A 22911-nucleotide genomic window follows, 5' to 3' on the forward strand; every position below is an offset into this window, starting at 1 on the left:
CCCGCGGAGGGTGAGAAGGGAATTTTTATATATATATATATATATATGTGTGTGTGTGTGTGTGTGTGTGTGGATCTAAGCTGATAGTTCTCAGGAATCATCTGGTCTAATTTTGAAGGAGTACATTTACTAAATATTAGTTCCTTGAGTTATTTAAAGTGGTACTTTATTATAAATCCTAACCTTTAGGACACTAACATAAGGAAGGAATGTCTGGGTTTTCTTCATCAGCTTAATCATGATCAATGCGAAACAAAATGGATGGATATAAAAAAGAATTTGCCATTTAGCACAAAAAAACAGCTAAAGTTTAGAGTTATTAGTTAGCCTTTTGGGTTTGGTGTTTAGTCACAGCCTAATAGTGTAAACACATAATAGATTATACCAAAATAGAGACTGTTTAAGGCAAACATGTTGACTTGTGGCTCAGTCTTCCAGCAGACAACATTAATACTTCTTCACTTTTCTGGATTTGGATTATAAACTACAGGGAAACTGATCATTCCGGCTATCGTTGCTCTTCGGGAGGAGAACATGAATGTTTGCAGTAAGTATTATGAGTTTGGTCCTAATATAGGCTAAGATATTTCATCCAAACCCATGACTGCAAATGTCACATTAACACTTGGTAAAAACAAAGTGAAAAGGTCAGCAGGGCTGCACGGGGATGCAGCTGGTTATCGTTGCTGCCTCGCCAGAAAAAGTTTGAATCTCAGCTGGAGCCTCTCTGTCAGTTCTCCTCCTGCAGATGTAGGTTTTCTCCAGGTGCTCTGGTTTCTGCTCACGGTCCAGAAACATGTGCTTTAGGTTAGGTGGTGATTTTAAATTGACATTAGGTGTTAGTGGATGGTTGTTTGTCTCCTTTGGCTGGTGAGAGGAAAGGCTCGAAACCCAGATAATCCTGAACAGGATAAATGGGTACAGAAAATGAAAGTAAGTGAGGAAAAGGTAAACTATTGGCTAACCAATAATCACTAAAATATTTGAAACTCTGGTTTCCAAACTACTTTTCATATACATGTAATCTTCCAAAAACCTGTGGAGAAGTGTTGTTTCATGCCCTGTCAGGCCCAACAACTCAGTCATTTTTTCTGCCATGAGCTAAAGTTTTGTGCTTTTCCTTTCTCTTTCCTCTGATGAGCCCCGTTTTTAAAATCTGACATAAAGAAATCATTTATCCTCGCCTGCACTTCACCGAAACTATGTGTAGTTTCAGTTTCCTGTAAATTTAAAGTTAATTACTGATGATTTGAGCTGCAGTCCTAACGTTTCCTGCCAAATATTTTTTTTCCATCTGGCAATAAGATGATGGCCACTTGACCAGTTTAAAAATAAAACTTATCGGGCCGATCTTGGTGAGAGGAATGTGATGAATCAGCACATGTGAGCGTGACTCAAAAATGTCAAAAACCATTTTATTTATACTTTCCTGTTTTGCACAGTAAAATTACCAAAGAACTACAGAACCATTCAAACATTACTATGACCCAAATCTATTATTGTTCATAAAAAGAAACTCTGAGCATGTTCAGCAAGAACGTTTGATAAATATTTTTCCACATTTAGCTGAACAAGAAACTAAAGTTCAGACTTATCGATAAATAGAAACTGTAATAGTTTAAAATTATTGCAGTTTGCTCAAAAAAAGTGTTTCTCTGGATACATTTTTTTCTTGGTAAAATTTAAGAAAATCTGGGTTTTTATTATTCAATATTTTATTTGGTCTGAGGAACACATTTTGTTCTCCCATGTCTCCTGATGAACGACAAATCTGACTCAGATTCTTTATTCTGAATGTTAAAATCATGCCTAATTATACATTTTTGTGATTTAATTTATCAAATCTAAGTTCCAGTGAAAAACTGAGTTTAGGTTGCTCAATGACTCATCATCTGTGTTTTTTCCACTGTGCAGGACAGCTTCACGCTCAAACCTACACGTCCACTCTGAAAGCACTTCCTCAAAATGTGACCATTGTTAGTTTTGTCACATGAAACTATTATGATAAAGCCACAGCAGCCAATAACTCTGTGGAACAGACCAGGTTAAAGAAGTTTTAATTGTATAGTAATCATTTGCTACAGAGGTCATCGGCAGGGAGAAAAATGTGAAATGTCAGTAATGCATTTCAGCTGTTCTCCTAAATGTGTTTATATTTGAAGAGGATGTTTATCCCTGGTAAATTACTGACATGCAGCGTTTTTTTTTACACTTTTTACTGTTTAGAATTTATTCTTCTAAGACATTTGGATGATTGATGAGCTGATAAGCCCTCAGCCAGTAGTTTCCTGCTTGTTTAAGAAGGCCTCAGTCAAACCAGAGGCAGTTCAGACTCCAAATGGCACCCAGGAATCGTCTCTGTGTCTGAAAGGTTTTGGCAGTGATGTAATTATTATTTTTTTAACCAATATGACAGTAACAGAAAAAAATAGATCAATTTGAAGACAAGCAGCATATTTTCCAAACATTTCCATGTCAAATTTTCTTTTCTCAAATAAATAAATAAAGAACTCAACAGTGCACAAATCTCATTATGATGCAAATTCTAACTTCTTACTCATTACACACTTACCTCTGCTGATAAAATCTCACAGCTCACATTGAAATGCACTTCCAATCATTCACACAACACTGACACATTTTCAAAATGTTACCACAACTTTTGAAGCGTTGTCTCGAGTGTGTAAAAGCTAGAAGCTCCTGACAAAATGCATTGCAACAAGATGAAAATGAGAATGCCATGACTTGGAAAGTTTAAAAGGCTTTCTGTTTTTAGAGTATGTACCTTGAATCTGACATCAACACAAACTCCAAAATCTTTTGACAAACATAATCTTCTCACTTTGTCTTTGATTCTTTATCACTTTGAAATATTTCATTCAGTAAGCGGTTTAGATTTGCAGACCAAAAGCATATCGTTCTCTCTGCTCAAGGACAATTTATCTCGCTTCCTTATCTTTATCACCATTCAACTTTCACTTCAAGTCATGCTGCGTTCACTGTACCTCAGAAATGGAAAGACCAAACCTTTTGCTTCTGAGCTACTTATGTCCTACTTTTACTTTGTTTCAAGTTTTATGTCCCAACACTGAAAACCCTATCAGCACATTAACAAAACCCAGCAAAACAAAAAAATACAAATGTTCAAAATAAGATTAGGTATGGAAGCTTTGAAAACTATAACACAACATAAGAGTGATGCTATGGTACAAGTTTTATCTGAGTCCACTCAACTAACTTGGAAGACTCCTTTGCAGGTAAAAAGACAAGGAAGGAGGTGAGTTTTTCTACAAACACAAGTATCTCACAGGGCAGCAACTGTTAGAGACTAGTTGGTGAACAGTATTTGCAAAGAAGTCTCCAAAATATCGCAGAGGTTCTCAATTTTCTTGTGTGACTTGCAGATGCTCGCAGTCTTGTTGTCACATTGTGCAAAAAGGGGCATCATATGTTTTCTTTAAAGTGAACTGAGTTAAAAACACGTTGAATGTATTGTGTAATTGTACTTGAAATGGCATTAAATTAATATATTTTTTTGTTTTTGTTGAGGCCTAATGTAAAAAAAGTAAATGGTTGTCTCAAAAAACTTCAGTATTGGAGACAGTTCTGTCAGTGATGATGTCCTTACGACAGATGTTTGTTACGTTTTGCAACTGTCCATACTGTGGCTCAATCTGCACCAGTAACCAACAACATGTTTGTATCTTTACCCACAACAACACCTCGTTTTTAAAACCCACTTTTTTACTGATAAGATATATAAAAAAAGAGGTCCAATCAGAAACATGAGACAAAGTAACTGAGAAAGTGTTATCTGTGCAGGTATTTACATGTCTAAGTTATCAAAACAGAGCTGTCTCCTCCTGTGTTATCACCCCTGCTGAATTTTATGAGCAGGGCAGGTGTCAGGTAACCTGTGAGCAGAAACCACCCCCACTCTCCAACACGCCCAGCTGAACAGGACTTGACAAGCTGGCTAACTGAAGCCCAACCACACCCGAGTCACTGTTTATTTCAGTTCTTCTAAAATAGCTGAACAAAAGCCACAATAGACGTCATGTATTCAGTAACACTCGTGTACAGGTGAAATAATAGATTTTCTCTTGAGGCTGTAGCCTGCAGAATTTGGTATTACCTCAGGGCAACCAGGCACATGTAAACCACTTTGAGAAAAGGGACCTGCTGGTAAATCAAAGGAATCCATGTGTGAAATACTGTAACATAGTACTTACGGTATATATCAGTAACAACAATCTCACTCTTCAGTCTTTTATTGGCAGATTATTACTCACTCCTTGATAAGCTTTTATTACAGTTGCAATTTATTGCTATAGTCTCAGCAGCGCAAACCAACATAACATACTCTAGAAGAATTATCTGCCTGAATAGTTGCCACATGGCCAAAATCAATTCATGATTCATATCTCAAAAGTCATTGCCCTCCTTTGGAAGCAAAGGCTCATGGGAATTTTAAACTGCTAGTTTTTTAGTTTCCTGTAGCAGCCGACAGTGCTGAGGTGCTAATGCTAGCTTGTACATACAAAAGAAGATGTGAAGGTTTAGTTTCTGTATGAAGTTGATGTCATCAAACTGGGTGTTGGTATGTTGGAGGTAGAGGAGACCTATAAGAAACCAGTGTTCAAGCTGCAGGTTGATCTCTCTCTTATCCTATGCACAGCAATTTATGTAGTTAAGATGATAAACTACTGCTGATGTTGCTAAAATTGATTTGACTGAAAACCCCCCCCAAAAAACCATTTTTATTACAGACTACCACAAGCTATCATAAACAGACACACAGCAGCAGTGAGTTCATTTTAATTTAGTATATTTACATTTATGCTCATCTACAACTGACTAAATCTTGGAGTAAATCCAAAATGGTGATCACAGCTAACTGAATATAAACAACACAAAAATGGCTAAAACATTGTCAGTTTTACAGTACTGAGCTAAAATTGAGCATGGTTTTAGCTAAGAGTCATTCACACTATACAATTAAAGCGCTAACACAAAGCGAGACACATTGTAATATCCTGTGACATTACATGTTTGTTTTTCAGATTTAACCCAAAAGAGCTATAGTGCCATCATTTCTCAGCATAAGATGGTTTTAGTCTAAAACGGACGGCGATATGCACTCCTTCAAGGAACACAAAGCCTTTAATTTACAGACAGTTTTAAAGGTTGGTGGCTTCATTTTCAGGGGTGCCTCCAGAAAGTTGTCAAAAGGGTTAACCCTATAGGTTACTTGAAAAATACTGCAATTTGGGAGTAAAGGAAGAACCTTCTGGTATAGGTTTGCTTTCTTTTGTTAGTTTTTTTTTATTTTACAGCTTAACTGACAAATTAAGAACATCATAATCACCCCTCAACTCATTGAATTTTTTTATCTTCCTTTTAAAATATATATTTATATATATTTAAAAAATACATGCATATCACACTGTCTGGCTAAGGGGGGCAGCAAATTTACAGGGCCCCCTTTGTGCCCCCCCCCCCCCCCCCCTACATTTCGTCTTGAAACCAGTGTTGCCAGATACACAATAATCATCATATTTATAAGATAGTTTGGGGGTATATAATATATACAATAAATAGATTTTAAAAAGCCCAAATATACAATAGTTTTGTCATTCGGTGCACTGAACCAAACCCTCGTTTTTAATCACATGGTATCATCTGTACCTGACCCCTCCCCCTCACCACTCACAACACACCCCACTCAGCTGAGCAAGAAAGTTCACCCTCACTCAGCACACACCATATTTTGGAATACAATCATTTTTAAAGCGACAGTACATTTAGTAATTTCCTATCTGGCAACCCTGCTTGAAACGGGACGGTAGAATCCTATCTACGGCCCTGGAGTTCCCCTCTGTGTGTATGTGGCAGAAAGCGTGGAAGGAGAAGACGGCTGAACTCCACCCACACCTCGTCAGGTGTCACGTCCAGCTCCTTCCCACTTCCCCCCACACTAAAGTAGGTGATTCCCATAAACGCACCTAACCGGGCGCTTCTTCACTTCCAGGATCCGGCTCGTGGAAAGTTTCGGAAGTTTTTGCCGTCCGCTCCGTGGGAGGATCCGCGAGGCTCCGCGCGCGCACACGGCTCGGCTCGGTTCGGCTCCGAGCTCCGAGCTCCGGGATGTCGGCCGTGAAGGCTCTGCAGCAGTGGTGCCGGGTCCAGTGCGAGGGCTACCGGGACGTGTCCATCACCAACATGACCACGTCCTTCAGGGACGGCTTGGCTTTCTGCGCCCTCATCCACAAGCACCGACCCGAGCTCATGTGAGTATTACCAGCCCGACAGGAAAGCAGGAACTGACACTCATTGTCTGAGTTGTACATTTAAAAGGTTAGAATTAACAAAACAAAACTTGTTAAGCTGTTAAAGTCATCAACCTCAGCTGGGGCACTCTGGAGCTTGGGGGCCAGAATGAAACCATGCTGACCCACAAAGCTTACAGGGAGCACTTCAATCTTAGACTGATTTCACTTTCCCAGGAGGAATATCTGACAAATGTGTTTAGATAATAAATCCTCCCTCTCAGACAAGAGCTGTAGAGACTACAGAGACATCAACAAAACAAAGATTTGACTTTTGACTGTGTCCTAAATACAGACAGCAGACATGTTCACATTATAATTGTTTAAATGTTATTTTAATTTGAATAAAACCCAAGCTTAAGGATGTTTTTTAAACATGCCAACATTTAGAACTGATACAGTTAAAGGCTTCTGTAACCATTTTTAAACATATATTTTTATTTATGTAGCTGATCATTTGGCCTCCAAAACATTTGTTGAGTTTTTTTGTTTTTCTGTCCATCTTTGGGACATGTTTGTGTGACAGGATGATTTGTTTCTGACAGTTTGTGGCTCCAGAAGTGGTATTTTTTTTATGTCTTACAGACTGAGGTGTTTAGTGTAGATGTAACTATAACTTGGGGTAAATGTATTTGTGACAGGCTGCTGATCCCAGAGATCCGATTTAGAATGGGTTCTTTGCTTCTGTCATGTGTCAACACAACACAGGCTCATCCCTTGTGTTAGGCGGGGTTTTTCACGCTTTAATGGTTAGGAGGTCAGCATTTACTGGCCTCAAAATAAACATAAAAAATAAGCTCTGCTTAAACGGTCAGGTAGAAGGGCTGAAACATCCATGAATGCTGGAGAAAAAGTATCAAAACATCTGGCTTAAAGGAAGCAAAAAATGATTTATAAAAGAAAGATGGTTCAAGAAACTGACACGGTTCTGTCCATCTTTGACGTCCCTTTCCCCCAGTGTGGAGCTGGAGGAAGATATTCATTCTTTAGTCTCGCATGAATCAAAAAAAGTCAACCATTAAACTTTTTTAATAACCAAGAGTTTCCTATCAGGAAGCAGTATAATTCCCGTGCTTCCCAAAATGTAGTAAATAGCATTTGCACATGTTAGACTAAATAAGCTCTGCTCATGACTAGTCTGGGATTCATTTTTCAGATTTTTCAAACCCTAAAGTCATCAACAGAGCCTTAAAGACTTTCACACTTATCCTGGTTTTGTTCCAGAGAAATTAAAAAAGATAAATCTAAATTTTGGCGCTTTTTTCCCTCCTGCAGAGTCAGTTGTAGCTGTACGTTGAAACCCTGGACACAGCCTGAGAATCCGTGCTGAATTTTGACCCTGTGATTATCGCGGGCCGAGTTTCGGTTTCAGAGACTCGGATCAGCGGGGGAGCTGCGAGTCATCTCAGTGTCTGTGTCACGTCACGTTGTTGACGTTAGGAAACTATGTGTGACTAAACAACACAAGTTCAGGCTTAAGCAAGTGGAGGTAGCAGGGAAGTTTGGATCACATGTTTTTTTTACTCTTTGTGTTTTGTTCTTTTGCAGTGATTTTGATTCTCTGAAGAAGGATGATGTCTATGAAAACAACAAACTGGTACGACATGGTTTTTGTTTTTCCTTTCTCTTTTTGTGACTGACTGATTTTTGTTACAAGCTGAAGCATTTTTTTCCTCTCTTTACATTCACACAAATCTCAGTAAGTGCAGCTGTAGGGTAAATAATGAAGGGTTGCCCTGAATGTTGCAGTTGCAAAGAACTGTGGGATGAAAAGTGTATTATATGCTAAAGGAGATAATAACAGAAACACTGCAGCTCCAAATATACAATTTATATAATTCAAGATGAAGCTCCTATTTTGGCTTCATTTACTTTAGTTTCAATTCATTTTAGTCAGAAAAGAGTATTTTATTATAAAATAACTATTGGAAATGAGGCTGTATGTTTTGTTTTTGACTTTATGAATTGTGATGTTGGTTCAGAACATCAATAAACAACATTTCATGTTTGTTGCAGACATTTGTGGACTCACTGAATCCACTATAATGAACCTAAAGTAAAGTTGTTGTTTTCACTGGGTCAGGGCTTCCTTTAATATTAATAATAATGTTTTGTTTTGAACTAATGACCTAGAAAACTAAGGCTATTTCCCAGCCGTTTAACCTATATTTCACTCTTTCTGTCAAACAACAGTGTGCTAGCAGCTAAAAGTAGTTCCAGTTTAGCTTGATCGCTCAGTTTCTCAAGTTGGGGAGGTTTTGCTTTGATTTTAGTGGATTTTTATCTTTTTTTAAGTTGGAGTAAGACAGCAGCACAGATTCTAAATATGTATTTTGACCCATCTTAGTAGGTTGTTTCCTAAAACATTGCTTCTGTTTTCAGCGTAAGTCTGAACAGTTTTTCTTGTAACCATATGAATATAATCTGATTCTATAAAATCAGTTCTTGCCAGACTTCTCAAACTAAAATAGACGACAATTTTGTGAATAAAGAAGTCATGGATAATTGTAGCCGCCGTTGTTTACCATATTGGTGCATCTGAATGTACCATTCATCGTGTTTCATGTGTTTTTGGGTGGTGCTCTGACTGCAGTAAATTTAACCGTGTGCTTTACTCGATTTAAAAGATGTCACTGTCATAATTAGGCTTCGACAGCCTTTCATTTTGGTATGACACAACGCCTTCTCCCTCATCATGCTGCTTAATCAGCTTTACAGTGATCTAATTGTTTAAACCAGAACAACCCAGGTCCTTAAGGACACGCTGCTCCAACACACCTGCTTAAAATGGCTGAATTACCTGTTCAGCGTGTATTTAAGTTGTGCAGAAACCAGTTAATGACACATTCAGTCATTCAGTTCTTCGTTCATCGATCAAATTTTTTTCGACGTTAAAATTGATTCTAACAGACTCGACCACATTGCGCCATCTTTGTCAGATGTTTTGGGAAATATCAAAATGATAATAAAGTCTGTGAGATGCATCTAAAGGATATGAAAGTTGGTAAGACATCTCTGAGTTAAAATACATAAAAGCCTTTTGAACAGCTGGTAAAAAAAGCAAACTGCGCTAAACTATTTTTGTTGCTTTAAACTGAATTTCATATGAGAAAAGGTTGGAGGAATTAAACTTAAAGTCTGTTAAATAAAATACTTCCATTTTTCAGCCATAAGACACTTGTGGATATTGCATAAGCAGCATGCTCTGTTGACTCACACAAATTCTTGCCAAACCCGGAGCATTTCAATGTGGGCATGTTTGGATTTTTGGCTCCTTGATTGCGTACTTTCATGCATTGCTGCCTGGAGCTTCGTCATTGGACTGAACTGTCAAACAGACATAAAGATATAATGTTGCAACTTTAAATGAAAGGCATTAAAAGCAAAATTCATCAGAACATGATCTGGAGCACCAGTTTGGTTATTCAAACTGCAGACCATTGTAAGAAATGCAGAAGGCACAGAGACTGTGATGGTCTGATTATTAGATGACTGATTAGGTGGTAAATGTTGTGATCTTTGGCATGCCTCTTCTTGTTTTCTTTTTTCTAACTTTCTCTTTTTACTCCTCCCTGGAACTGATGAATGTGAGTCAACTTAGCAATTCTTTCACTTTTTTTTTTTTACAAAAAACAAAAAACAACTCTAGACTTAACCAAATTTAATGCAAGTTTTAATTATCAGTGTAAATAAAGGCACACACTGTGACAGTTGTTCTTTCTATAGAACAGCTGATATGGGGCTGGTCGTAGTAAATGTATAAAAAATGCCTTGCATATAATTTAGATCTTTTTAGTTAAAGCGTAAACAGCTTGGAGAAGTCAAAACATTGTGCTGGAGAAACATCAACCAATGTCAAAAGTTGAACATTGTTTGTTTTTCCTTTGAGACACATAGTTGGAAAGAATTCTGTTTTGGTTTTATTTTAACTAACTCTTTCTGTGCTTGGTGGCCTGGTGGGGCAGTGGTTGTCGCCTCACTGCAGGAAGTTTACATGTTTGACCCATAAGTTGTCTTCGGGTTCTTCGGTTTGCTCCCACAGAATAAAAACATGCATGTTAGGTTAATTGGTAACTCTAAATTGTCCCAAGATGTGGGTGAGAGTGTGAAAGGTTGTTTGTCTCTGACTGTCTCTGCGATGGACTTGCGACCTGTCCACGGTGTCCTCCGCCTCTCGCACAGTGACTGCTGGAGACAGACACCAGCTGCCCCGGTACAGAAATGCTGATGCTTGGATTAATCTTTGTGTTTCTTACTAAATGTCATCTTTATTTGCAGGCCTTCAAGGTTGCAGAAGACCTGGGAATTCCAGCGCTGTTAGATGCAGAAGACATGGTGGCTCTAAAGGTTCCCGACCGACTCAGTATTCTGACGTACGTCTCGCAGTACTACAACTACTTCCACGGACGCTCTCCCAGTGAGTATTAACACTGTATGGTTGTGTCCACCCTCTGCTTTTGTCTGCTTCCGCCTAGTGTCATCTCTGTGTTTGTGTTTTGCACACAGTTGGAGGTATGGGAGGTATAAAGCGTCCAGCGGAGGCCACCGCTAATGAGCCACCTGGAAAGAAGAACCAACCAGTCGTGTCTAAGGTGTTTGGCGCTTCTAAGCCCGCAAGAGAAAACAGTCCTCCTCCTTCTTCCAATGTTACAAGACCCTCTTCTTCATCGAAACCAATCAGAAATTCAGCACAGGTAAAGACTCCTGCATGAATATTACTAAATGACCACTGTAAGGATGCAAGCATGATTTTCAAAAGGCCTAAAGTCTAAAACTTTGTGGATTTGGGGAAAAAGCTGTGCTGACAAAGAACGTGGAATGAAAGTTCAACAAGTCAAACCCATTAAAAAATGGCCTAAATAACTAGAAAGAATTATTGCTTTGACTGTGCCAAAAGTTAAAAAGGTCACTTTTGCTCATAAAGGAAATTCCCCCTTGTTTGTCTTCTTTCTTGCCTCCAGGATGTTGCAAAACCCTCTCAGGCAGGCACCTTGAGTAACAAATGCACGTCATGCAACCAACATGTTCACCTGGTGCAGCGACATCTAGTGGACGGGAAGCTGTATCACAGGAGCTGTGCAAAGTAAGGACGCATTGTGAATCTTTTTACCACCAGAGCAATATAAAGCCTGTGTTTTTCAATCAAAAATAAGCTTTTGCAGATTGGTTAAGTGAAGTATTTAAGCTGCGGATCAGAACAAAACATAATACTTAATAAACTAATGATTTTCATTGGATTTATAAAAAAATAATAATAGTAAAACATTATTTTCTATGTTACTCATGTTATGCTCGCAAAATCTTGATTTGTTAAGTGACTAATACTATATGATAAAGATAATTAGCAAGTTGAAGAATTGTCTCATATATTAAAATAAATAATTAAATAAACAGAAATCAAAGTCAGTTCTCAGCTGTTCTGCGGGAGTTCAGGCCCCTTGGCTAAGCTAGGCTAATTAGCTTTTGGCAAGCTCAGCTCATCTTGTTCTGCTTTTATTTCATGTTATTTATTAATTTCACAAAGAAAGTTACTGATATGTTAAAAATGTTAGGAGTAAATTTGCTTTAGCTACAAGCTAAAATGTGAATGATTTTAAAAGGCAGCATTTAAGTTGCAATATTTCAACAACATTAAAGTTAAAACACCAGAATTTCATCATAATGTTTCCCTTTGTGTGTTTCAGGTCACTACCAACAAATGCAAGCTCTCTGCTTCGGGATTTGACCACAAACGCCTATGTTTCCAAATTCAGTCCTCAACCAGAACCCAGTAAGGCTCACACAGTAGCTCCAGCTCCCACGCCGTCTGAGCTGGGACCAGCGTGGTTAACGAAGAAGCTCGGCACCCCTTCAAATGGCTCCACTGCGTTTTCTACTTCGCAGCCTTCATCAGGCCCTTCTTCTGCTGATAAAGAAAATCGAACCACTTATGTGTCCAAACCAGCAGCTTCACGTGACACTACCTTTACCTCAAGTGGCTCCAACGCGTTCTCTACTTCACCTTCTTCACGACCTTCATCAGGAGCTAGTTCTGCTGCTAAGGAACGTCCAACAGCTTTTGGGTCCAAACCAACAGCTTCAAATGACGCTAAGTTTACCACAAAAGCCTCCAATGCGTTTTCTACTTCACCTTCTCCACAACCGTCATCACGCTTTGCTTCTGCTGTTAAGGAAAGTCCAACAGCTTCTGTGCCTAAAACCACAACTTCACATGACACTACCTTTACCACAAAAGGCTCCAAGGCGTTCTCTACTTCACCTTCCTCTCAGCTTTCATCAGGCCCTAGTCCTGCTGCTAACACAGTAACCCCAGCTCACACGCCATCTAAACTCGGACTATCATGGTTAACAAAGAAGCCTGGCAGCCCTTCAAATGGCTCCACTGCATTTCCTGCTTCATCAGACACTTCTTCTTCTGCTGCTAAGGAAAGTCCGACATCTTTTCTGTCCAAACCCACAGCTTCACACGACACCACCTTTAGCACAACTATCACCATCAGCCCCGCGCCCACGGCTTCTCCTCAGACCTCCGTCGCTGCGGCTAAGACACGAGAGTCCAAGCTAAAATTTTTACAACCAGACAGCACTTCTAATCATGAAGAGAAAAAGACGATGACAACAACAACAACCTTCAGCACTGATGTAAATAAAGGTCAGGCGGTGACTGGTAAGAAACAGGAAGTCACCCCAGGTCAGCCTGTAACTGTGGTCATCAACGTCAAAGGCGCAGATACGGGTGGAGTCGCGGCTAAAACAACGGCTGTGGGTGGAAGGGTGAACACAAAACAGGAAAACTTTGACAGCAATAAGACAAAAGCCTCAGCAGCAGCTTTCATCTCCAAGAAACTGGCCGAGGAGAACAACAACAACGACAGTAAGCCAGAGTGGACGACTGTAGCGCTCAAGAAAACTGAGAAGTAAGTAAAATAAAATCTCAAAAACAGGGAAATTTTTACGTCCTACATAAGCCTGACCTCTGCTGGTGAGGAGCGGCATTTAATTGGTTAAATTTCCCCCACTTAGATCTCAGGCTCTAGTAGAGACGCCTAAGAAGGAGACAAAGGGTGTGAGGGGCAGGTTGAGGCTGAAAGCAGACCCAACCATCCTCGCTGACCTGGAGCTTCAGGAGCCCCGGAAATCTTCTCGTAGCCCGGTGGGCCTGAGAGGACCCGCAGACAAAGGTGCAAACATCAACAAAGCATCCCCTAACACGACAGGTGAAACACACACTCCTTATCTAATCACTGCTAGTAATTCAGTGATGTGTGGGTTTACAGTCGTAGTTATTTAACCCATTTATGTTTTCAAACAGCATCTATTAGTGTTTTTTTTATGCTAACAGCACAGAAAGCACCATCTGTTTTGATTTGAGTTTCTTTTTCTCTTTGTTTTTGCCTTTAAGCTTCACTATCTTTGTTATTAAAAGCTTAAAGTTAATTTAGGTGTTCAATATTGCCGCCTCTTTCATAAAATCAACGCTCGAATTGAAGCAGCACCTCTGTGATGAAGAAACTAAATCCTTTTTTTTTTTCTTCTTTTTTTAGCAGTCTCAGAAAATGAGTCTCCTTCAGACTGGAGGTCGATGCTCAAACCTGTCTCCAAAGAAACCAAGTGAGAGTTATTTTATTGACTGATTTCTGTTGTTTTTTTGGCCCTTTTTCTTTCTTTCTGGGTTGTTCTCCCTCTTGTTGGCTCATGTTCCTGTTGCCGTAACAACAGGGGGCGTCTGTACGTAGGTGGGCGCTCAGCATATCGACATCATGAAGCATTAATTGTTGGAGATCGTTTTCTTTTCCTCCTGATGTCTGGTCCATCCATCCATCCAATCCTCCCACAGGAAGCCTGTACCTGCTGCTCCTCCAAATGGCTCGGCCATCACTTACAGTCGGAGCCCTCGATCTCTCCTCTTCCGCCACATGCATGTCGGCCCCAAATGGTGTCAGGACTGAGCAGAGTCCTCTGTGGTGCAGCATATGCTGATTGCTCAGAGTTCCTCTCCCCACGTCACCTTTAGTCATGAATCAAAAGTAAAAACTGTAGCGAGACAGAGGGGAACACTGATAAGAGATTAAATCTTCTCTGTATCTTTCTTTTTTCCATCCATCTACAGACCTGTGAGTCCTTCACAGCCCTCTCCTAAACCACTGACTAATGGAGCCACAAAGACTCCAGAGCTTCCTGTCAGACCTTCTGCTTCCTCCTCTCATGTATCCAACTCGAAGATTTTTGTTGCTACCCCATTATCACAGGGTAAGCACATCCTCAACTGTTCGGCCATTTTGCTCCGTATTAGATGGAGCTGACCAAACGTGATCTCTGCCTGTCTTTTTATTTTATTTCTTCTTTCTAGGATCTCAAAATGTCCAGAAAAAGCCAGTCATGAATGGCACCAAGGCGGAGTCGAAGACCTCTAAGGTATTTACCCTGAAACGGGGACGGTGTAATCCTGTTCCTGAAATCACACACAGACGTATAAAAAGGTTTTCTTTTTGTGGGTTTAGCTTTGCTTTACAGACAGCTGAGTTTACAACAAAATCTTTGCCCACTTTTTTTTTTTATTTTACCAAAAGTCAACAACAGGGTGTAATTTGCCTTAATGTTAGGAAAATAGTTATCATATTTCCTACATCTTTTACTACAAGTAGTTTTTGATATATGTGCTTACTTCAGATTTTTGGGATTGCGTTCTAATTAGAAAATAAGAACGTGACTCAAAAGCTGCTAAGTTAGTTATTTTGTTGTTATTTCCATGTTTTGGTTCAGACTTTTTTCTTTTACCTGCTTTGTAACACATGTATGTCACACCTGTAGACAAAACCAGACTACATCCCCACAGAGGAAATCATAAAAGAGCTTCAGGAAATTGAAAACAATTTGAACGAACTGGAAAAGACGGGAGTCGAGCTGGAGATGAAGCTGCGCAGGAGCGAGGAAGGTGAGGAAAACACATGTTTTCATAATATTCATGTTGGGGTTTAAATAAAGGCAGATTTTAGAGGGAGAAGTGTGTGTGTCTAATTAATTTTGTGTGTGTTGTGTGGCAGAGGGTGAAGATGACTCTGTCATGGATGAGCTTATGATCGAATGGTTCAACTTGATCAGAAACAAGCAGGTGGCCATGCGTCGTGAGTCTGAGCTGGTATACATGTGAGTACACACACACACACACACACACACTGACACAAAGAAAGGGGGCATGCCACTATTTAGTGATTAGTCAAACAGACTTGTGGCCAGAAGGTTGACAGTTTGAGTTCCCAGTGTCCGGCCTCCTCCACCCCGCAGCAAGGAAGTAAGCATCTGAACCCCCACCCACCACCACCGCACCTACCAAACACATATTTAAATCAGGATGCTGTTTCATAAAACATACATCCTTTTTTTTCTTATTTAAATACAAAGCAATCTGAAAATGACGAGAATAGCTCATTGATTTGTTTTAAACCTTACAACTATTCTGTTCTGTACTCTAAAAAGAGAATTGGCAAACACTTGAGTGAGTTTCGTTAGAACTTTAAGTATGTTTTGAGGATGATTCTCAGTTATGACCACATCAAACCTTCGATCAATATCTATAGATTTGACTAATATATAGTCGTTTTTGTGTTTGATGAGGTGGCCCAGCTGTGGCGGCCAGAAAGAAGTAAAAAAGCAGCCGATAATAATAAAAAAAAGCCCTAAAGAACTATTAATCAAGACCGCTTTCAAACATTACAAGAAAATCTGACTTATTTCAGAGTCATACATACAGAAATGAGAAATGACTCAAGTAATCTTTGCTCAGTTCTCCTTGTTGCCTCATAAAAATATATGCAAATATTTTTGTTTTTCCATCCAGTGGCAAAACTCAGGAGCTGGAGGAGGAGCAGCCCAGTGTTGAGGAGGAGCTCAGGAGGCTGATGGAGAAACCAGGTGAGGCCTTCAGAGAAACATTTCCAGCTCTGTGTCCCGCAGACACGCAACACGGGCATCAGAATAAAACCTGCCTGCTTGTGCAGAACACCTGAAGACAGCCTGGGACAAACGGAAAGAAGAGCAGCTGATGGAAAAACTGTTGGAGATCGTTAATGGCAGAAACGCCATCATTGATGGTCTGGACGAGGACAGACTCAGGTGGGTCAGGGGACCGAAGGAGGTTCTTCATACTGTGAGATGGATCTGACAGATGTTAAAAACATGGAGCTCCTCAGGTTTTTCAACACATTTTAAAGTCATAGTTAGATCTTTCAAAACAGAATTTTGTAGAAAGGTTGTGACCTATCAATATCTTACCTGTTGAAGATGGCTCCTTGAAAAAAAAAAAACATCTAAAGGGACTACAGCTAGCTGCTGCTGCCACCATTTCCACTTACATACAACCACAAATATTTGTACTATACAATTAATTTTATTGTAAAAATTGAATTATAATATATATATATAAATAACTTGGTAATGTGAAATTGATGGTGGTGTAGAGACTTATGCAATGGCGTTAATCTGCAATAAATCGTTCTTTGACCTTCGACTAGCCATTAGCTTATCAAGTCTGTCAGAGTTAAACTCTGTTTCTACAAACTGAGGTATCTACAGCAGGTGAGATATTTACAGTTCATAACCTTACAATGGAGTACAAATCACAGGAATTGTGACTTCTCATACGTTATCACATACTGAGAATTTACCTTTTTAACAATAAATGTTTGATCTTGCTGTAGTGGAACTCTGTGTATGTTCCCACCCATAAGGACTGTTGGTAATCTGCTCTTCGTGTTTCATTTTTTTTTTCAGGGAGGAAGAAGAGGATGAGCAGCTAAACAAGATGATGAAGAGTTTCAGTGAGTGTCTCTCCACCACCTCTTCCCTCCATTATGTTTATTAGTTCTCACAACCTTGGTGTCACTGTGACTTATCCGGCTCATAAATGATCGAATTTAGGATTTTCATCATGCACATCAGTAATTGAAGTAGAAATAATTCTCACTGTGGTTTATGGAAGTTTGTAAATGTGTGCATGTGTGTGTGTATGGGAAGTTGTGGTGCATTTTTAAAGGTGCCACCAGGCGATGTTTTTCATCTAATTTGATCTGGTGTCAGCTAATGGAAAAAAGCAGCAAACGAAATGCTTCCCTCTTGTTTTTTTTTTCTCTTTTTTCGATTTGACAAATGGTTAATGCACCAAGTTAATTTGACCCTCCGATAACGCTGCGTGATAAAAACAGAGTCAAAGCCCGCTTCATTTGCAATTCATGATTGTGAACGCGGAGCTGAAATTGAGGAGATTTATTGAACTCCAGTGAAAGGTCATTATGTTTCAGCGAACGTACGCCGACCGTGGGCCAAAGATTAGCCATTTCACTTTAATGTATTCATAAAGTTAATGCCAAAGTTTCACCATTTGTTTTCGCTCCGTGTCCGTTTATGTGTTTTATGTCTGGTCTTTTTTTTTCTGTCGAAGGCTTCAAGAAAGACAAAAGCAAGAAAAAGTCCACCAAGTTCAAACTGTTCAGCTGGGGAAGCAAGAAGGAAGAGTGATGCTCGGTGAAACATTACTAGGATGCTTCTGCTGCTTACTGTCAGCGTGCTCAGCCTCTGATTCATCGAATTACACGGGTGCTCTGTGTGTGTGCGTGTGTGTGTGTGTGTGAGATCTGTCATCATCATCACTTTCTAAAGAATGCCCTTCCCTCTGTCGACTGCATCATTCAAGATCTGCCATTCCTCCTGCCTGCTGCAGTAACACACACACACACACACACACACACACACTGTTGGGAGGTTAATGACTCACTAGTCAGGATGTGATTGGGTTCAGCTCTCCAGTTGTTCAGTTATAATCTCCTTCTCCTCTTAATCCGCCAGTTTAATGCCCCCAGCCCCCCACATTCTGTTTCCTTATATCTTCTTACTTGTGCATCTCATTGAAATGCTGGCTGTAAACCGTAACCCTGATGTAAACAGGGGTCAAAGGGCAAGTCCTAACTCGGAGGTCGTGCAGCTTTACTCTGATCGTGTTTTGGTCCAGAATGCAAAACACTTGAGACTAAACTGCACCATGAATCTAAGGATCATCCTCTGGCTTTGTTGTTGTGCACTTTAACCACTTTCTGTTTAGTTTTCTGTAGAGGAAAACCTTGAACTCTTGAACGGACAGTAACTATATTTCTCAGAACGTTGCCTTTTGACACATTATTTACACTCATTTATTTATTTAAAACCTTCTCTGGACTGATTGTTCCCCACCAGAGGGTTCAAGAAGGTTAAACATACTTCAAAAACTCAAAACCACTGTTTTGTTTTTTTTGTTTTTGTCTTTGGTGGCATATTCACTCCACAGCTTGGCTGCCACATAAAAAGTGATTTATGATGAACACTGCCTGCATTTTTTTTCTTTTTGGTAACGATAACACTCCAAACAGCTGTCATGTCAACAGAGTTTTTCCAAACTTCTTAATAGAAACAAAAAAAAAAGTATTTAAATGATTAGATTTCCCATCCCCGGTGATGTGCCTGAATGTGAGGAGTGGTGTTTGTGGCTCTTGTAAGAAAAAGGATGAATCTGGTTTGACATGTGACTCATTCTGAATGCAGTAAGTTTAAGTAATTTAACTATCTGAGTCAAGGGAATCCCAGATGTGGTTCACATTGGACCTTAATTTGTGACTATTTGTAATATTTCCCAGATGAATTAACTGTATAGAGATATTAGATGTTATATTATGACCAAACTGTTCACTTGAAACAATCAGTTTCATGTGAACTGGAGATTGTATTGTAAATATGTTAACAAACTCTTGGTTTTCTCAGTCTTTTATTTTTAATTAAACACAACTTTTTTTTAAAATAAACTGCTGTAGTGAATTTACTTTCACTTTATGAATAAATACGTCTCATTAATCAGTTCTTAACATCACATTATAATTGAAGTTGTATCTTATGTATAAATATGAGTTTCAGCAGTAATGGTGTTTATGACCGTAGTTTTACTGTGCATTCATCTGATTCCATATTATTACTTTATATTTTTCTTATTTACCAACTAAACTGGTAATCCCCAACTGCAGTGTCTCTAAATAGCCACTAGGAGGCAGCATGTGACTTTATTTTAGCATTTCTGTTATCCCATTTAACAAAGTCTGTTTAAATCACAGTTTGAAGATAAATGACAAACTTGCCATAAAGTGGACATGTTTGAACCATTTTTTAATTGTAGGCAATAAGTTTTACATAATAAGCATTCATTATTGTCTTATTTGTCAGGATGGTAAAGAAGAAGAAACATGACGATTTCAGCTGACAAAATGCAAAATTTGGTTTAAAAAAATACAGAAGTAAAAAAACAACTAAACAGTTTTGTAACAATTTCAATCTTGATTCTCATTTCCTAGTTTGATGCTTTAAAATCAAATCTTCTGTCCAGATTTCAGAGGGCGAAATGTGTCACAATGAGTATAATTATAAAACTCAGATTTATTACACACCAAATAAGCCTTTAAGTAAATCTGATCCATGTTAGGACCATCTCCAGGGTCACTAAAAGGGGAAGGTGGACAGAAAATATTTTTGCCCAATTTGGAGTCAACCCAATTCAAGATGGCTGCCACAGCCAGCTGACCTCAAAAAACACAAAGATTGCTCTAACTTGGCCAGTTTTACAGATTTCAAGGTAAGATTTGGTGTGGTAGTAGCTGAGAGTGATCCCCAATACATATTCTGAGAACTATCAGATTTGTCAAATGATTTTTGTACTATTGGTCGGATTTTAATGAAACTTTCAGGAAGTAATCAATGGATGTATGTCTACAAGTTAATTGGTTAAGACAGTTCATTCCAAGATGGCTGCCACAGCTAATCAACATTAGCCAACACAAAAATGATTGTAACTCAGTCAGTTTTACAGATACTAAGCTAAAATTTGATGTACCTTTGAGCTTACTTTGAGATTGTCCATAAAGGTATTTTCAAGGTTTGACCAAAGCAGTTCTAACTCTGTCGTCTCTTAACATAAAATGATAACAGTTTGAAACTTTAGCATGCAAGATGGTGGCCGACATGCGTTACTTCAAGTAATGCCGGGCTTTTAGTTTATGTTTTCAGGCAAAAACTTGGCATCCAGTTAGTGTATCTCATTGATTTTTTACAAAGCTACAGGTGTAGGAGTGTGCATGAAGAAAAAGATTGTGTGGGAAAACAAATGCAGGAATAATTTCTCTGCTACAGTTTACTTATTCTTAAACAGGAGGGAGAAAAAAGAGCGGGAAAATAGATGTTTAGCTTCTTGTTTTTTTTTGTTTTTTTTTCTCCTTTCTGTTTAATGTCTTTTAGTGTGAAAATACAGAACGGTGTAATCTTTCTTTCTCTAAAGGCAACATCTGTTCCTGTTATGTGTGAAAACGTTTGTTGATTTCTGCCTCAAACCGTGATAAAATGTTCCATCACTGCACCGCTGTGTGTCTGAATCAATCATGTCTCGGCCCAACTTAGGAACATGTTTATCTTTGGAGGTAAAACGTGCCTTGAAGTCGACTCAATGAGGTGCAGTCATAATAATGCAGGGGAGCGGGGTCTAAATGTACTTTCTGCGGTGGTTCATTTACATAACACAGTGAGCCCTCACACATTATTCACACAGACTTTTAAACAGTTTCACGAGTGTTGGCAAAGCTTGAAACTGTTCTGTCATGTTGTGATTGATGCATTCATGGCTCATATCGGTTTGATTCATGGTAAAGTTGGACTTTTTTTGCCATGAGCAAACCTCAGACTTGCAGGTATTGTTGTTTCACACAGATTTCTGTTCTTTTCCTCACTTTTTAAATGCTTTAAGGAGGCTGTGTTCATAATTTGACACACTGAATATTTGACCCTTCAGCTCTCTGAAGTAAAGCTGCACACACCTCACAGCCTTGATGCTACTCAACTCAAGTTGCCTTCCTTTTTTATTTAAATTGTTTGTGATTAAACATTTTCCCCCACTAGTCACAGCATTAAATCTTGTGAAGCAGATAAAAAAAAAAGACTTTGATAGCTTTTCCTTAAGATTAATACAAACCCAGCATCACTTTAGTATTTGATGCCTGTTTGATATTGAATATACATGATGTATGATGAAGCATGAAGCATGAAGTGTACAAAAATTTATATAAAACATAATTATGTCAGTGATATGGGTATGTTTTATGGTGTTTTTTATTTTATTGTTTTTTTAATTCAAGAGAACTGGAATTGTAGAATCAAAATATTTAGACTTTAACTTTTTAATCTGCATTCTTATTGAGAAAATATACAAGTTTTGTGTGCCTTCTACCTCAAAAGAACCCACACAAAACTCACCTTTCAAAAGTTTACAGATTTTATTTATGCACAACTCTTGACTAATATGCACACATTTCTGTCTTTAAATACAAATTCTTTCTAAAAGAGTCCTTGAAGATATAAATATGATTTTCATTACTCCTGAAAGTAGTTGCTGCAACTGGGCAATAAAAATCTGAACCAGTCACACTAAAAATTATAAGTTTACCGGTATATACCTAATGTAAATAATGAACATTTGTGGAAAAAAACATTTAAAACACCATCATCAAATAAGAAGATAAAAAGCTATTTTTTGTATTTCTTTTTTCCCCACTGAAAGTTTTAGTTCAGATTTGTTTCACACTGAGGACGATGTGAAGGACAGCTGCAGGTGACTGTCAGCAACAGAGGATCTGTGTCTGGATTTGTTGCCTTCTCATGTGTGGAAAGTTTTACTCTCATTCTTTTCTTTTTCTCGGGACATTTTAACGCAGCAGAGTTCACTCTCTGATCAACTCCTCATCGGAGAAAAAGATTCCTGTTTTTCATGTCTTGTGGGAGATTGCCAAACCAGTTGTGCTCCATTCCTGAAACTTTTTTTAAAAAAGGCCTCAAAGCTTTTATTAGTAAAACCTTTGAGGTGCTCTGTATTTTTCTGTTTGGTCTGATGCTGATTTAAGTTACAATCCTTCATCGTTCTGTTTTCTACTAACTAAGCACACTGCTTTGCTACTGAATTCAGTAAATAAACACTTAAAACTCCATAACTTGTAAAAACTCTACATTCTGTACCAGTCTTTGTGTTTTTACATGATGATAACTCAAACAAAAGTGGAAATTAGAGTTGGTAAGCTCTGCTGTGATGTAAATTTTGTCATTTTTACCTGTTCTCTAAGGTCGGCCTGCCCCTCAGCAGACAAGCACGTGCAGCCCATATTTTTGTGTTGACCGTACAGTCAGCTGCAGTAAAAGTCTGCCATCCAAAACAGTGGCGCCAAAAATACAAAAAACAAAAAAGACTTTGAGTCAAATCACAAGCAGAAGAAGACAAACAACGCGGATGCTTGTTTTGTGGAAAAACAGTGTGAGGAGACTTTCTGCTGTAAACATTAGGATCATTTATCACTTAGGGACCACAAGGAGACAAATACTGCATCTAATTCCTGGTGAGAAATCAGTCAAACTTTGTTGCTTCTTTTTGTCTTTTGGACTCCTGATTGAAACGCTGTGATGCAGCTGGACTCCGAACACGAGCTCGGGCGTGCACAAATGGTTGCCTACACTGATGTGAAAAAGCTTGAAGAAC

The 22911-nt window shown here is 38.8% G+C and overlaps 1 protein-coding gene across 4 annotated transcripts; it reads left to right on the forward strand.

Annotated features, from left to right (window-relative positions):
- The first annotated feature begins 5969 nt into the window (after nt 1–5969).
- On the forward strand, nt 5970–19192 carry micall2b (mical-like 2b). Of its 4 annotated transcripts, none has more exons than XM_017405667.3 (16): nt 5970–6290; nt 7878–7926; nt 10608–10746; nt 10836–11023; nt 11291–11412; nt 12014–13246; nt 13353–13546; nt 13874–13940; nt 14440–14579; nt 14680–14744; nt 15141–15264; nt 15374–15476; nt 16168–16241; nt 16328–16442; nt 17100–17146; nt 17767–19192. In XM_017405667.3, the coding sequence occupies exons 1-16, from the start codon at nt 6148–6150 to the stop codon at nt 17841–17843; spliced, it is 2880 nt and encodes a 959-aa protein (XP_017261156.1). In that variant the 5' UTR covers nt 5970–6147; the 3' UTR covers nt 17844–19192. The 4 variants fall into 4 exon arrangements, with proteins under 4 accessions (XP_017261156.1, XP_024859910.1, XP_017262012.1 ...); XM_025004142.2 differs by having other exon boundaries at nt 6032–6290; nt 13877–13940; XM_017406523.3 differs by having other exon boundaries at nt 6032–6290; nt 13353–13510.
- Nucleotides 19193–22911: the final 3719 nt, after the last annotated feature.

Source organism: Kryptolebias marmoratus, linkage group LG3, assembly GCF_001649575.2.
Source record: "Kryptolebias marmoratus isolate JLee-2015 linkage group LG3, ASM164957v2, whole genome shotgun sequence".
NCBI lineage: Eukaryota > Metazoa > Chordata > Actinopteri > Cyprinodontiformes > Rivulidae > Kryptolebias > Kryptolebias marmoratus.